General features: G+C 34.0%; 1 protein-coding gene across 1 annotated transcript in view; it reads left to right on the top strand.

The window, feature by feature from the left end:
* The window catches only part of LOC146995623 (insulin-like growth factor-binding protein-related protein 1), a 40744-nt gene that overhangs the window by 17329 nt on the left and 5535 nt on the right, over positions 1–17880 (top strand). The window contains exons 2-3 of the mRNA XM_085821530.1: positions 12734–12877; positions 14274–14450. Coding sequence (XP_085677656.1) covers positions 12734–12877; positions 14274–14450 — 321 coding nt within the window. The remainder of the gene's footprint in view (positions 1–12733; positions 12878–14273; positions 14451–17880) is intronic.

Below are 17880 nucleotides of genomic sequence, written 5' to 3'. Positions count from 1 at the left end.
CTTATCATAAGTGTCAGAATTGACAATAAGATCTTTAAGATCTATTACTCGCATAGTGTCGTTTACAGTGAAACCCAGTTCTGCAGCGAGAGTTTTTAAATCCTCTTTTCGTGCTTTGGCAAGGTAAGCCATAATTATATGAGAGGTCAGGGGGGAGGGAAAAAATGAAGTTGAATTTGTTGTTATTTCGATTTTATTCACAATACAGTATTTTAGAATTAATAATTATACCTTTAAGTAAAATGTATATACCCCTATTAAACAGCATGTATGAATGTAAACAATGTTACTCGTACATTTATATACCACTATTAAACAGTATTTATAAATGTAAACAATAATACTCGCAAAGTTTATTATTTCGGAGTCGTAAAAATATCATAAAATGCCCTCATAAATTCAACTTGTATCAAGAAAATAACATATAAAAAATTGCTCAAAAATTGTTTACTACTTAGCAAAACATACATAAATGTCTTACCATAAGCTTTTATATTTAAGCTGAATTCTTCGAAATCTTAATCTTAACAAAATATTAAGCTGATTAAGCAACACACAGTAACTCTTTACTTTATTTAAATAGTCATTCGATTTTATTCATAATTATTTTCTTTCGCTTAAAAAATATTTTCAAGACATGCATTCATTAAAGGAAAACAATCGTATTTTCTTAAAGTATTATACTATAATCATTTTCTCAAAATGTTCGTCGAAAGATAAATCAACAAGTACAATATTTTATTTTATGTAGAATAAAACATTTAATAAGGAAAAACAGCACTCAAAGGAAATAAAATAATAAAAGATTTGACGTAAACACATCATAAATCATCGCTAGTCTAAACATTTCCGCGGGGGGAAAACATCTGCTGCTGTATGTCAGAATCGAAACTAATAAATTCTAATGAACAACGTCCATGAATATATTCAAACTTTAACATCAAAACATGTATTCAGTGAAACAGTATTATTCACAAATTAATTTAATATGCTCATTAACATTTTAAAATAACAAATTACAATTCAAGAAATAACGTTTGGTTAACAGAAAGCCGTTTGCTTTCGTTTAATACTCTTATGTAGTATCAATAAATGAGATTTCGGTAAAGAATTTACATTTGCTTTAAGAAGCAGCTTATAATAAATAATCAGTTTAAAAGAACTTTAAACACAGATTAAACGATAATGTAAACGAAACTTATCTTTTCCGTTGAAAGTGTCCCGTTGATGATTCGATGTGCTAGCAGCACGGTATGACAATTTTAATTCCAGAATTGGTTTCCAGAATTTTTGACCAGCAGTCCACACCTGAAAAGAAACTGAGCCGATCTCCAGCAACTAAAAGTTAAATTCGGGAGTAAGAGCTTGTTAAAGCCAAACAGAAATTCTAAACATTTTGTTGCGCCATTTTGGATTCAAATTTAGTTGGGCGCCAATGTGATGTAGCCGTTCCTCAATAGACACTAATGCCGGCTAGCTTTAAAAGGATTTATTAACAGAGCACACAGGAACGGTTACAAACAAAAGAAATATACATAAAAATGAAACATATACCAAATGGAACATCAAACAGTTGAATAACAGAGACATAGTAAACTAACATCATGGCGGCTGGAGTTCGACTGACGTTTTTTCATATCGCCAGGAGATGGCATTTAAATAAAATAGTTCGGTTACAGTTCATGAGTTCATGGCGTTGAATAAAATAGTTCAGCTACACTTAAATAGTTCTTTACAAAGAAAGGAAAAGAATATTTAAAAAAAAATTGCGAAATAGTTGTTTAGGATATTACGGCATTTTTTACATGTGTCGAATTATTCAACATTCACCGAAATCCCACTTTAACCAATATATATTAAAATCAACAAAAAAATTGAAAGAAAAACATTTTCTGACAACTATTTTTAATTATTAGTTTTATAAATTTTTTAATGTTTTTCGTGAGATATAATGGGTAGGAAGATTCTTGCGATGAAAAGGAATGCAATTCCTGGAGACAATGGACAGGGAATAATTGAGTTATAATGGATAGGAAAAATCTCATTCAAGTTGCAGCTAATTTGCTTTTGAGATGTAAACTGACCTTCTTATCTTATCAGCAAGCGTCGCTGATCATAAAAGTATTCTAAATAAACAGAGAACAGTATATGGAAAAAAAAAAAAAAAAAAGAAAAAAAGAAAAAAGAAAAAAAAAATCGATAAAAGTTTGGAGGGTTATTATCTTAGAACAGCATTATCTATGTTTCATTCACCTTTTTTCTGTTGCTTCTGTACCCTCTTGTAAAGGATGTATGGACACCATTTTTAACCACGATAAGCTATCGTGCATTCGACATTAAAATGTCGATCATCCGCAGAACTGCATTTCCCGATGTAATCATCACACTATTTATGCAACTTTAGCATTTTAAAATTCCTAATATTTTATTTATTACGTACTCCACCGTAAGACACCACACGGAAAGGGACGGATGCCCAGTGGAGGTCTGTTTAAGGGAACCTGGCAAATTGCTCATATACACTTACACACCGGGAAAATCACGAAAACGTAAGTTCAGACAGCAATTTCGCTGGGTTTCGAACTCCAGACCGAACAAAGACCGGTGTTCAGCAGCTTTTACTGCTTGGCCGCTGGTGGCCAAAAATTCATAGTGACAAAACTTTCTTTCATGTATGATCGTGAGTGAAAGGTGTATTGATTCGACATTAGAAAAATAGTTAAGGTGACCGTGCAATATCTTTCTTCATTGTACAATGAATACAATATGACAACTTTACAATGAATGCAGTTGTACACTGAATTGTATTCATTACAATGGATCAATTGTGCAATGAATACAATTTATTGTGAACGATTCATTGTACAATAAACTCCTTGCACAGTAAACTGTGCTTCATTGTACAGTGAAACCTCGGTTCACAAACTTAGTTCATTCCTGGAGGCCGTTCGTAAACCAAAACGTAAACAGAAACAACTTTCCCCATGGAAATTAATACAAAATGGATTAAATAATTTATGAGCAAAAGATAATTGCTTCCGTACTATAGTGACTGAAACGCCGTCGCATGGACCTCCGACCTAAGGTTCTACACCAGGTCAGAGTTATGTTCCATGCGACATAAAAGAATCTACCATCCGCCGCCGGCGGCATTCATTGAATCAATGATAGTAATATTACAATGCTAAATTGACAATGTCATTTATACAATAATTGTTACATAATAATCCGTATGAAAAATAAATATACAATCAATTAATCATTACATTGCCATGGATAGGATCTATATTGTGGAGAGTGGAACTTATATATTAACCAGTTTTTAAATACGTCTTCTTCAATACGTCATAACTTCATGTACTTAACTTTTATCTGATACAGAGGAAAAGCGCGCTGTCACTCTCTTTTCATTCGACACAAGCAAGCATCAGTTACACACCTAATGATGTGTGTCCGTATTATTGTTGCAGTTATCCACAGAGTAGGCCAATCACATCAATTCAGGCAGTTGATAGTTCCATAGCCCAAAGTATATGATGTTGTGTAGACTATTCTATGTTCATATAAACTGGATTCTAAGTTAACTTATGTAATTCGAAGTACACTTTTGTTAAATTCTTATAAATTCGAAGTACACTTTTGTTAAATTCAATGCTCATATAAATACTATTACTTGTTCAGTTCGATACATCATAGCTTCGTGTCTTTAACTGTTTGCACACCTCAATATGTGTGTCTATAGCAATTTGCATACTGTGTCGCAGTTATCCACAAAGCAATCACGAAATTGCAGTTGGGAAGTTCATTGTAATATGTACGCTAATTTACTATTATCCACAGAAGCAAATGTTTTGTAAATAATAACTTGGCTCCCAGATGATTAAAAAAAGAAGGAAAGAAAACTAATTCTTAAATTTTTTCAATACAATTCTAAATTGTGCAAAACTACAGATTTGTTATACAATTTATAGTGTATAGAAATTGACTGGTATTCCAACAATATAAAGCACATATTCTAAAAAATGCTATTATTTATTCCATGACTGTCTGTAGTTCCCGTACTGTTCGGCTTGGCCACAACTAAGGCGAGAAATGATAGTTACTTTATTATGAAGGCACCTATAGGTGGGTCAGGTTTGCCTTCTATGAAGGGACGGACAGTTACAACCATGCCTTCTTCGAGATTCGAGCCCACGCCCTTGGGTATCGGAGTCGGCTTTCCTAACCACTATACTGTCCGAGCGGCAGGAGTACGACATTAAATAGACAAAAATCGGATGCGGACGCAACATCACTTCCTTTTACGGCCTATAAAATTATACAATTTTTTTTTTTTTTTCCCTGGAGTTCATTTAAACTTATTCCCTCGAATTATTTTAACTTAATTAATCGATCTCTGAAAGCAAATTGAAAATGACATCAAAAATTGGAAATAGTGAAATTAAATATCCCGGTAAACTTTTGTCGTAGAGGAGTCAAACTTGTGTTTTATTTTTTTCATAACGAGTATAAAACGTTTTCAAAGATTAGTATAAGAACCGAGAGTATTAAAAGTTAGATTTCGTTATTTATCCAAAGTTACTTTTTTAAAAAGCTGACATTAAAATAAAAGTAAAGAAACTAGCCGAACAATCTAAATTTTCAAAAAAATTTTCGAAGTGGGACAAAACTTGTGAAAAAATAATGACTACATACTCTAATTCTTTCATTTGTTAAATTTTTCTTAAAAAAAATGTGCTTGCTGTGTAAATAATTATAAACATCTGTTATTGCTTACTACGGCTTGACACTTGATGACATTTCCATTTTGATAGAGTTTGTAGCCTCAGAAAGAAGTTGTTGATTGGTTTGGTTTGGCTAATTTAATTTACGCCAACACGTACTCGAGGGATATTTGCCTAAGGTGGGGGGGGGGATGCTTTCGTGGAGGACTGCCTCGTATACACGTTACACAGGCGGAAAAACACGAAAACGCCCATCCAGTAGGCCCATTCGTCGGGATTTGACCCCCGACCGAATTACAGTGTTCAGCAACTTTACCGCTCGGCCGCTTGTCGGCCAAAGAGAAATTGTCGGCAGTTAGCTTTTTCGCGGATTGTAGATGCTGATTGATATGTCGTTTCTACTTCCTTGCGTACGAAGTAAATATTGTAAACGTGAAAAAATTTGAGTATCATATTTCAACGGAAATATCCGTTTTGACCGTTCCCGAATCCATCTTGACTATTTCTTGCTTGACATCTGTGCGTGAGGACAGAATAAAGGGCACTTTTTCCAAAACGGAAACACTGAAATTCCAACACTGAAATTCTAAAGATATGTTCTTTTAAATATTTTGTGATATTGCTGCTGAATTGAATTTGATGGTTTAAGTGCAAAGAACATGATATTTAGTAAATAAAGGTAACGGACAAAAAGTTAAAAACGCCACTTTGGGCATAATATAAAATCTGAAAGCTTTCATATTTTTTCTTTGTAGTTTCGATTTTCCCCCCCTAAATTCTTTTAGATGTGTGTCCAATTTCCTGTCAACTTGATCGGATATTTTGAGTAGAATCCTAAACTTTGTACAAATCATTATAGAATCTCTATAATTAACACTATCTATAGAATTTTTCTTAATATAGAATTATATATTTTATATAAAAACTACAGCTAGAATTTTATTAATCTACATAAATCTTTTCAGAATATCAGCATATATCTCTATAGAAGCTATATATAAAATTTACGGAATTCTATAGAAATCTCTGTAGAATATAACTACATATCTATAGCATCTATAGAAAAAATATAAAATTCTATAGAAATCTCTATAAAAGCTACATATAGAATTCTGTAAAAGTCTCTATAGAAACTCTGTTTTTTTGAGAAAAAAAGGTTCTCTTCTGTTATTGAGACCGGACTCAGAAATGTATGTATGTTTGCATATATTCGTATGTATAAATGTATGTGTTCATGTATGGATGCATATAATATGTACGTACGTATGTGTCTGTATATATGCACACATATACTCACATTTACGTTCCTGAATCCTATCCTGAAAATAGAGGAGTACACTTTCAAAAGCCCAAAGACTTCCTTAAAAGTTCCCCTTTTTTCCTGTTTCTTCCCGAAAAGCAAAACAAAACAACAAAAAAAAGATTTTTTTTATGCGTGTGTAAATTTATATTTTATGCAATACATATTAAACTAAAACCATAAAAACAAAATGTACAAGAAAGATAAAATATACTTTTTTTCATAAATAACATTGAATGAAAAGCATTAAATTTTATTATGTCAGGAAATTTTGAAACATTTTATGATTTTATGATGCATAAATCTAACTTTCGTATCAATATTATCAAGGCCCCGTTATCGTTTTTTTTTTTTTTTTTTTTTTTTTTTTTTTTTTTTTTTAAAGAATATACTAGCGGGCTATGGCCAAAGCAATATTTGTAATTTCTGTGTTCTGAAAAATTGAAAATAAAATGTACTATTAATTTAATATGCTGTATAAAAAGTTGCTAGTTCTATGCACACCTGAAAAAGTACGTGCATAAAAACATTTCAATATGGATGAGTCCGAGCGGTAAAAACTGCTGGACACTGGTAGTTCAGTGTGGATTCGAGTCCCGGTGAACTGGCTGCTTGGGCGTTTTCGTAGTTTTCCCGTTTCCGATGTTTAACATGGATACGAGCTAGTTTCCCTTAAAAAGACCTCCAAGGGGCATCCCTTCCACGTAGTGCCTAAGGGCGAAGCACGTAATAAGTATATACATATAATACGAGTATATATATTATATATTATATCTATCTATCTATATATATATATATGAACGAAGCCAGTTCATTCTTTCAAAGCAACAGTGATTCGTAATTTTTTTTTTGTTTTTTTTGTTTTTTTTGTTTTGTTGTCAGAGCAGGGGGGAATAAAAAAACTTTGGACAGTTAAGGTTAATATGCATACGTATGACGTCATGATTTAAATTTAATGTAATATAACAACTTTTCTCAATATCAATATAAGAATTAACTTGGCAATAACTCTGTTAGTTATCTTAATCTGAAACAAAAAAGTCCTCAACAGCAGCTATTTATTTAAAATACTGACATTAACGAAACATTTTCGACATACAATGACGTCACATGAAATCGAGTGCTTTCTTCAACGTCAGATCATGGCCTTATATAATAACAATACATTTAATATTTGGCAATGCTATTTTTATTTCATATTTTGTAAAACTTACAAGTTTTTTATTAACAAACTCTACGATTTAAAAGCGAGCAGTGGCAACACTTTTCAAATTAAAGCAGATTTCTATCTTCAGCGTGCGAGACTGTTGCGAATCGAAAAAAATGAGGGCGAAAATTAGTATTTTAAGAGTTTTTAATTACTATGTCGGCTGATTAAAATCGTACGAAGATCAAAATGGTCGAAATAGTTTCCTACGAATTTTCGGAATCCGGGGGTACCTGCCTACCTATATATTGACTGTACCTATACGTTAAATTAATAAGAGCAAAGAGGAGCTCTTCCTCATCTTATATCTCCCTAAAATAAACAACGATGCGGTCAAGAACGATTCCGTCGACTTCCTCTGTATGATAAAAAATGCAAGAAAACTCTGCGAGGATTTCTTCTAATCGTTAATGCCTTGGTAACGTCAGCTGCAACGAACTTTGCGTGGGAAGAGATCGGATTTTTTTTTTCTCCTAAATTCCCGCTCACTTCCTGTTCGCCCAATGCCATCGTAAACAAAACTTTTTTCGTCTCCTCCGCTTCTTCTGTATCTCGGCGAAGCAACCTTTGATCCGACGAACGACCGCGATGCCTCGGGGTACTAAAAATCGTTCTTTATCGCCATTTTGTTGATTAAAATCTAGTTCGAGCAAACGTTTATCACTTACCGGCGCGCGTGAAAATTCTGTTCACTACTGAAGTACTATCACGTAAATTTAGAGAATCCTATCGAATGCCATTATATTAATTAGAATTTTTCTACTTAAATTTAAAATATGAAAGAATTTTGTTTCTTGTAATTGCTTAAAATGTCAAATAATATAGCAAAATACTATATAATATTCTTAACAAGAAAAGTGCCTTTTCTTTCAGCGAGGCGAATTTTTCACTCGGAATTTGAAAGCTGAATCCGCTTGCTTGAGAGAGCATTTTGCTGTTCATTACATTTAACTTTAGTTAACCACAATAAATAAATAAATAAAAAATTAAATAAATGAATAAAAATTCTAAAACATTTATTTTAAAAAATTCCAATAAACTATGGTCTTCAATTTTAAGTCTGGAATCTTACTAACCTTCTCCCTTGTAACAGATCCGTACACTAATAATGACAGACAAGGCCTGATTACCAACTAGGCTTTTACAAGATTAGGACCTCGAATTTTAGGGAATTCCATATAGCCGTATACCTTCTCATAATGCTATTTGTTCGGAAGATCGACTTTAAGGGCTTTTGGAAGAACACTTACCTAGGTCCTTTACTTTAACCAGGCTGTAGCAGCAAATTTAAAATGAGTTGAATCATAGCAGTGTCCAGATTACAAATACAGATTAAAGAGATAATTAAAGATGTAAAATCTGTGTTGTACAATATGGCAGACAGGACACAATCAAATGGCGAAAAAGCTAGGGAGAAAGTTTACTGTATTTTTTTGAAAGTACAGACAAAACTGTCGGTAAAGGCAACTGTGAGATAGATTTATTAATTTTTAATTATACTGTTCTGATCTCCCCCTTCCTGGAAGCACGAACTCTCCTACAGATTGTTTTTAATCACAAAATTTACTTCATAAGTTTTTTTAATATTTCAAATTCCTCTGCAGTTGAAATTCTTTCTTTTCTTTTCTTTTTTTAAGAATTAATTCAGTTTCTTGAAACGTTTGCCCTCTCATCTGTGGCTGAACACTGGTAGTTTGATCTAGTTTTGGACCTGGGTGAACGGGCTGCCTGCATCGGTGTTCTCTTGACATATAACGTAACTAGTTTCTAGAAAGTTTTTTGCAGAGGCATGCCTTATATTAGGCAGATAGTCATTATGGAAATCATTGCCATATTCACATAACCTAATCTTGAAAAGTTCGAATGCTGCCATAAGTAAGTCTAATAAAATATCAAGTGAATATTTCAGAAAAGGCTCCGATTAGTTTGGGTTAAGACGTGTGAAAGGAAACAAGTTTGAAGCTATGCTAAAAACTTAAAAATGTGGTGCCCCGGTTGAAGATCGAACTCACGACCTTCAATCTTGCATTTTGCAGCCACTAGTGCAAATCTGGGATTCGTAAGCTTCTTCCCTTTGTTGATTCTTCTCTTCGCTGACTTTTAGAGATTTCAGATTGTTACCAACAACTTTTTACTCTTCCTCAAAGCTCTACGATTTTATTCACGCAGTCTCAGCACGTCCTAAATCAGCTTCGACCATGACCATCTTGCGGGCAGCCTCATCCTATTTGCGGTCAGCCTACTTGAGCTGATCTTCCAGGGCATCTATACACTCTTTTGTTTTTGACGTTGCCGAGTTTCATTATGCAAGAGTTACACATATTCTGACAATAAATGTGTATTTTTTTTTTTTCTGCTTTCACATACAGGTAAGTGCATTTTTTGATAGCTTTTCAATGTTTTGCATCAGTGCCGGAAAAATTAGAAGTTAACGCAACACCAGAACATAGAACAAGTGTTCCAGTTAGGACGGGTGAAAACTTCAACTCTTGGGAGGCATGCACAAATATATTAGAAAAAAATTAGCACTATTTAATTCAATAACACAGTTTTTGTGTCAGACGTTTCGCTCGTTTCTTACGCTAAAGCTACTGACATCTGAAACTTCTAACTCAACCCAGAGAAAATATTGCATAAATTCGGCGGATAATATTGCAGCGTCCACAGAGCCACTCAAAGCTCGCATTACACTTCTGATTCAACCCATAGATGTCGCCACGAGCACACCAAAAGCACGGTACACCGGGGAGCAAGAAGTTAAATCTTGGCTCGCGGACCGGCACAATATCAACGTCAATCAACCCAAATGCTGAAAGAAATCTTTAACAAATAATTTCCTATTGATAATTATAATAAATGAAAACAGTATATTAGTTTCATGATAAAGATTTTGGGCAGCTTCTCTAATTTGGGACTTTATTAAATGAGCTCCGCTCCGCATCGAACATTCCTGTCAGATTCAACTTTATAACAAAGTAATGTCGATAATTATAATTTTTATCAAAATACAGAAATATTTAAACCAAACTGTGGTAAGTTTCTGTTATTTCTCTAAAATATCCATGAACCAGAACTTAATTTCTAAAATTAGAAGTGCCGGTACCCTATGGAAGACTGTCAAGAAAGAACAAAAATGTATAAATAAATAAAAGGGCTAGTAAAATAATTAATAATGATTGGAATAAGTAAATAATTAATATTTAAATTTAATAAAATGTAAAGAGATAAATAAAAATATAGTAAGTTATTAGATATTAAAATAAAGTACTGGACATACCTTTAGTTGGGGCTTCGAATGAGATTTAACGCAAGAAATAAGAAACAGCTCAAAGGTGCTAATTAAGCTCTAAATTTCCGATTTAATTTAGGCTCTGAATATAATGTACTACTTCAAGGGATGATAGAAATAAAGACCATTCTTTTTCCAGCACACCAATAAAAAATGTTTGGTTAAAGCGTCACTAAACTACAGAGAATGCTATAAACAGTAAGAGGACAAGGAGTAAATTTTAACGATGACCTGTAGGTTTAAAAACAAAAAGAGAAAAGTCCAACATTTTCTGACCACGATCTCCTCTCACTATAACACTAGCTAAAGGGAAAAAATTTTCACCGAATTCGAGGTTTAGCTGAAAAAAAAGTAACAAGTGACAATCATAACCCGTCTTTGGTTAAATTGTTTAAAAAGTCTGCAAGTGCTCTGCGCCGCGGGAAGACACTAGTGTTGGAACGAAAAATTTACCCGCTGTCATAATATGCTTTCTGGAGAATAAGCCTTTGACTTGTGGGTGGGGGGCTTTTCTTTCCTTAAAGGTCTCGATCTCCATCCAAAGGTTTGTTTCCCAAGGAAAGAGAAGCATGCATTCAGAAGTTAAAATCGATTTTTTTAAATATAATTTTATAATTAAAAATAAAATTTTCGAGATCAAATGTCTGCTGAAATTGTTCTTTAGTTACATTTAAAAAAATCCGAAGCCTTCTGATTTAGGGCTCCGGTGCGCTCCGGCTAGAATTGATTTATCCCCAAAACTAAGAAGCACCGGAGATGGATTCCAGTGGGCTCTGGCGCAATTTAAGCTCTGGCAAGAACCACTGAAACACCAACATAAAGAATATCAGGTGGTTTTCATTCTATCCAATGCATTTGCTTGATCATACTACATTAAAATGCCGTTGAATGGGTAATAATATAATTAAAAAAGCGTTACTGCTCATTTGGCCTTGATAACGGCTGCTACACGACGAGGCATGGATTCACTAAGTCTACGGAGGTATGCCAGAAGTATAGCCTCCCAAACATCGAATTTCTCATAAATCAAGCTGAGGACGCTGGTGGTGGATGATTTGCTTGCACACCTTCCGGAATATACCAAAAATGTTCGATGAAATTTAAGTTTGGACTTCTTGGTGGCCATTTCAAGTGGAAGAGTTAAGTGGAATATCCCTCGAACTCGGTAGTAGTTAACTGGGATTTGTGACAAAAGCAGACTTTGGCTAGAATATTCCATTTCCATCTGGATGGTAGAAAATTCTTGAAGGGATGGAAGTGGTCTCTCAGCAGATCTTCGGCCCACCAGCGGCCGAGCGGTAAAGTCGCTGAACACTGGTAGTTCGGTCCGAGGTTCGAATCCCGCGAACGGGCTGGCTGCATAGGCGTTTCCGTGGTTTTCCCCATGTGTAACGTGTATACGAGCCAGTTTCTCTTAGAAAGTCCTCCACGAAAGCATCCCTCCCTTTAGGCAGATAGCCCTCGAGGCTTTGCCATAATCACACACACAGCAGATCTTCGTGTTTAGATGTAGTGAGGGTGCTTGGTGCAAGTACTAAGTCCAAAACATCGCCAAAAGAAGACACCACAGACTATGACTGAGTTGTTATGACCTTTTAACTGAATTCTAAGTCTACTATCAACGTGACAGAGTCGGAATCGAGACTTGGAAAATCCGACTGGTTCGCTTATTCAGGTGGATAGTTACCAAAGATCTGGTGTCGCGGCTACATACGATGAAAATGAGTCTTCGAATAACTGAAAGATCTACAATTCTATATAAGAATTAAACACTTATACACAGAACGTGTGGCCACAGATTCAAATAAACACAAAACAAACCTTAAAAAAACAAATATATAAATAAAAACAACAAAAACAGTGTATTCAAATGAGTTTAAATATTTACACAAATTTACAACTTAAAATATAACGTCTTTATGAAATGCTATGTTAAAAAGAAAGTATTCATCCTAACACATTATAGTTTGTATCTGGATCGTATTTTATTTAAATAACACTACCGTATATCTGATTGTTGTACGTACGTATGGGTGGCATGTTATAATGATTCAAACATGCCACTTTAGTGATCTTGTTTATACACTAATAAAGAAATTAATAAATTCTTACTGTCATTTTCACCTGCCTTGTAGACAGACATTAGGGTACGTAACCCAGTGTTTGTTTAATGTTTAATAGCATTCTTTAATTAATTCATATTATTATTTTAGCTCCAAAGATTGTCAGCCCACCGGAAGACGTTGCCAACTACACTGGAGGTCATGTAGCTTTATCCTGTGAAGCTATGGGTTGGCCGATTCCCGTCGTAGAGTGGAGAGTTGATAAAGGCAATGGTGACACAGAACCCCTACCTAGTAAGCAAGTTAAATACCTGTGTACTTTTTTATCTGCATTTATTCTGAACATATAGAATGTGAATAATTAAAAATGAATTATTGATGCCAGAAGTACTAGAAACGAGAAATATCGTCTGCTACTTTTAAATTTATTCTTGTCTGAAAATGTCGCGTGCAAACAAGCTGTGGATTGAAGGATGCGTTTTTGAGCTTTTCAAAGAGAAATATTCCTATTCCATGATTCAAAAACATTGTCAAAGACATGTTATTAAAATTTCTTAGTGCGAAATAAGCAATATTATCAATCGGAAAGGGAGAAACCATGAATCGTTCCTTCTACATGAAAAGAAGACTCCAAGGAAATACCCGAAAAAGGTACGCATTGCTTCTAATGTTTCTAAAGTGAAACCGTTAGTAACAAGAGAATTCGCCGATGCAGAAATCAATCGCAAAATCTTTAAATACATCTATAACGACAATGTAAGTAAAATAAGAAACCAAGATTTACAATTTATAAACGCTTAAAAAAATAATAATAATGTTCACTAGCCTTCACCGAGGCATGTGGCTCAATGCAAAATAATTTGCAAAACCCTGTATGAAACCTATTTAGCAGGAGATAAATAAAAATATACTATGACCTGTGATGAAGCATGGGTTTACCTAAATAATTGCAACAATAAAATGTCTATTTATTAATTATCAAGAACCAAGAGAAAAAAATTAGCACATCTGGTTCCGCCAATGCAAAGAAAGTGTCAGTAAAGAATTTATGATTGCTCCAGGTTTCTCTTACAATGTGAAATAAACAGTACGAAGAGGGAAAAAAAAAATGTTGAAATCAATTCATCGTGCTATCAAGAGAAAGATTAACGTCTGGTATTTACAGAAGAAATTCTATTTCTTTATATCTTCTAATGACTTTCAAAGAGTGAAACTTCATCAAGCCTAAGTAACAAGTCACACGTCGGAAAGTACCCCTGCATTCCTTGAAAAAATGAAGACTGATACAAGTACTGCATACGTACCTTTTCTGTGTATTCCCTCGAAGTCCCCTGACGTTTCACCTATGGACTGTGGTGACCTGTTTCACCTATGAAAAGTACTCTTTTTAAGCGCAAATCCACCACGATCGATGGACTCTGGAAAGGAGTGGAATGGGAATGGAAATCAATACCCCTGGAAATTTTACAAAAAGGTATTCTATCACGCGAGTCACGATGCAGATTTATAGCCCAGAAGAAATGCCATTCGATCGAACATTTAATAAAATACTTTTTACATTTTAAACATGAACTAAACGGCCCGGAAATGGTTCAATAAACGTGTAAAGAACATCTGTAATTTTGATGATTGTATAATTTATGGCATTTTTATTTGTAAATTTCTAATCAAACATCTGATATTTTTACAGGTGACGATCCTAAAGTAGCAGTTCAGTCTCGTGGCGGTCCAAGCAGATATGAAGTAACATCTTGGTTGCAATTTTTAAACATTATTCCAGAAAATCAGGCTACTTATTGGTGCATAGCTAAAAATGAACTAGGCGAATCGTCTGCATCAGCTACAGTAAAGGTCACTAATTTGAAAGGTAAATGAAATCCCTGGTAATATTTTCAGGCATTAATGTACGTGAGATTCTTTTTAAGTAACTGAATTTCAGATGCGAGCAGTGGTGTAGCTAGAGCTTTTGAGGGCACACTAAAAAAATCACACTAAAAAATCAAATCTATAAGATATTGAAATAACATATAGAGAAATAAATAAATTCTCTGTATTAATTTTTGAAATAAAACTTTTCATTCCGGCGTTTCAGAGTTCTATTTTGCTTGCGTTTCTTTTAATGGAATTGTTGATGATATTCTAGAAATTTGCTTCATTACTCCAGTTGCTCTTCTCTGACGAAAATTCGAAATATAAATACGTACGACATTTAGAATTTTGTTTTGGAATCTATATTTTAGAATAAATTATTCAAAGCGAGTGTCTTTCCACCTTTGGGTTATGTCTTCTCAGGCAGTAACAGAAAAAAACAAATTTCTGAAATATTTCTCTTTCAGTGAGGAACTTCTCTTTATTTCTGTCATTAGAATTATAATTTAATTATCTTTCGTATTTTCCATTTCTGCTATTCGTTGGTAGCATCAAGTGTACGAAACCTCTAACAACCTTAAGTAAATTATCACTATATCTTGTAAAATATCACAGAGACTGGGAAAGGGTGTAAAGGACCGCTTTATTAACTGCAATAAAAGTTGAACAGAAGGCATCACCCATGCTTACAGAATAGACAGCATTTATGGCTTGAATCAAAGGTATCGAGTTTGACTTAACTAAGTAACAGTAAGTTAGCCTAACGGCTACACAAATAGAGTAACACGCAAGTTGGCTCTGACCTAAAGTCAGCGTGACAAGCCTAATGGCGAAACTAACGCAATGCTGCAGAATACTACTGTCATGAGAATCAAATTAGCAATGTGGTCTTCAGTAGGCAGAACACGCTCTAATTCTACCTTCTAAAACCTTCGTTTAAATACTATCCCATTTCTACCTCATTTGAATATGCGCAAGCTAGAAATTTACATTCTCGCAGGAAAACGAGAAAAGAGAAGTACAGGAAAGCAAATTAACATAAAATAATTGCTTAATGAAACTAAATGGATCCTTACACCATTCGAAACGTTATATGAAGTCGTGAGGTTTATTTATGTTAATTAACCAGTTATTTTATATTCCAAATCTCTACTGTCACTTCTCTCTTTCCATTTTCCTGCCGGAATACAAATTAGCTCGTGTGTATTTAAGTGAGAGTTTGAGATTGTTTTTGTCAGACATTTTCTGCCTGTTGAAGACCACGTTAACACTCATTATTATAAGGAAGCGTTCCTTTATTCTTGCCGATAGTGCTTGTCAAGCTGGCGTAGGCTTAAGAGCCACTTTCGCTCTTAAATATCTCTGTGCAGCCCTTGGCAATAGATGCTTAATTTTAGTTTAAAATTATACTTTTGAGCTCATGCCATTAATCCTTGCTGATTTGTAAGCACCAGGTATGACTTCTTTTCAGTTTACTGTAGTAAAATGGTCTTTTACACCTTTCTTGAGTTCTGTTACATCTTAGACATAGCGCTTACACGTCTGTTCGAGGGTTTGCCACAAGTTACATTTAATTATAGGCATATTCTCTACAAAGTGAGGGTGGTTTTAGCAAGTAAGCCAGTGTAATTTCTTAGTGTAAGCTGTACAGTATAAAACAATTCTCTACTCAGTTCACTTTCATGTAACAGTTCAGCATCTCGTGATTCTTTACTTCACCAATGACTGAATGGGAAGATGTCCGAATACTGGTAGTTCGGCCTGTGGCTCAATTCCAAACGACGAGCTGGCTGCCTTATGTAGTTTACTTTATATGTAACGTACGGTATATAAATTGATGTGAATATAAGACAGTACTCGTTTCATAACTGAAATATGAACCAATTCCGATTTTTTAAAAGACCTGCAGAGAGAATTTTAGTTTTCCACAGTTTATACAGATAACAGAAGTTAACTTCTCTATAATCTAATAAATCTCAATTAGTATTTTCTGCTCTTGAAGTTCCATGTAACTAACCCCTATAAGTTTCACACGAAAAGTGCCACCTCCTCTCGCTACGTCACTGGATATGCGTTATTTGTAATTTCTTAAAATTTTATTTCTATAAGAATTAACATATGTATATTGTGTAGTAGTGTCTTAAACTCTGTTCATTCATATTCTGATTTTCTATTCACTAACATTTTCTGTATAAAAATAAGGCAAGCAAAATAATCTAACCTCCATTTTATTTTTTTTTTTTGGGGGGGGGGGTATGTGTTTAAACTTTCTCTTTGGAATGCAGTGTCTTATCTATTAACATTTGTAAATGAATAAAGTTCTTAAATATTTGTAATATTCAGAACTTATATATTTACAAATCGATTGATCAAAGTTGTGTTCGCTGCTTTTAGAGATACCTAGTAGGCTCAAAACAACTTCAGAATTTGTCAGCACAGATGGTTACTCCTAAGTGAAATCTTCTGTTAAAACAATGCTTTTATGGGTTATTGATAGGAATCATACAAAGTTTCTGTTGACAGTTAATACCAAGTTTCTTTATATGATCTTAGAGTAAAAGTAAAACACTAGTTTAAGTCCATTAATGCAATGACAGCTGAAGGAGCAATTGTATAATATGTCAGTGTATCCTCAATGAACTCAATGAATTGTATGATTGTATGAACCTCAATGAATTGTATGATATGTCAGTGTATCCTCAATGAACTACTCTTTTAGAAATTGTGCCACAGTTTATTCGATATTGAAGGATGTTCCATCCTTGTGAACTGAGCCATATTTCAAGAAGTACATGCAATTGCAGTTAACAGAATACATATATTGGGTTGTTCGGAAAGTAATTTCGTTTTTTCTCAACAGAGGGCTTAATTGTATTTTTTCACTACCAATTTCACATTTAAGCTGCAAAATCATTACATATTTTGATAGCTGATATAGCAAGGCTTGTTTGTGAAAAAGTTCCGATTGATTCTACGCAGCAGTTTTTGATTGGTGCAATTTCAAATATGGAAAATGAAAAGCAGCATTTTCGGCATATTTTGCTTTTTTACTAACGAAAAGATAAAAATGCTATTCAAACAAGAAAAAAATTAAACAATGTTTATGGAAAAGATGTAATGACAGAACGGCAGTGCCAAAACGGGTTTACAAAATTACGATCTTGAAGATGGAGAGCTTTTATTTTTTAAGAACACGAGGAACCCATACGTTGAGCTTTGACATTAAACCTAGGCTTTGACATTAAACCTATGACCATGAACAGTCGAATTCAATAAATTTAATCTGTCAGCAATCTCACGAGTTGTTATTCGCCAGTTTGCATCATTTAGTGCCTTTGTTTCAAAATGTATAATGATTATGCGGCTTAAGTGTGAAGTTGGCTGTGAAAAAATACAATTAAGCCCTCTGTTAGGCAAAAACGAAATTA

This window comes from Stegodyphus dumicola, chromosome 8 (genome assembly GCF_044657685.1).
Source record: "Stegodyphus dumicola isolate Sdum_Otavi_A_Nest chromosome 8, ASM4465768v1".
Classification (NCBI taxonomy): Eukaryota; Metazoa; Arthropoda; class Arachnida; order Araneae; family Eresidae; genus Stegodyphus; species Stegodyphus dumicola.
Note: the sequence above shows the minus strand (reverse complement) of the source record. Positions and strands in the feature narration are given on the sequence as shown.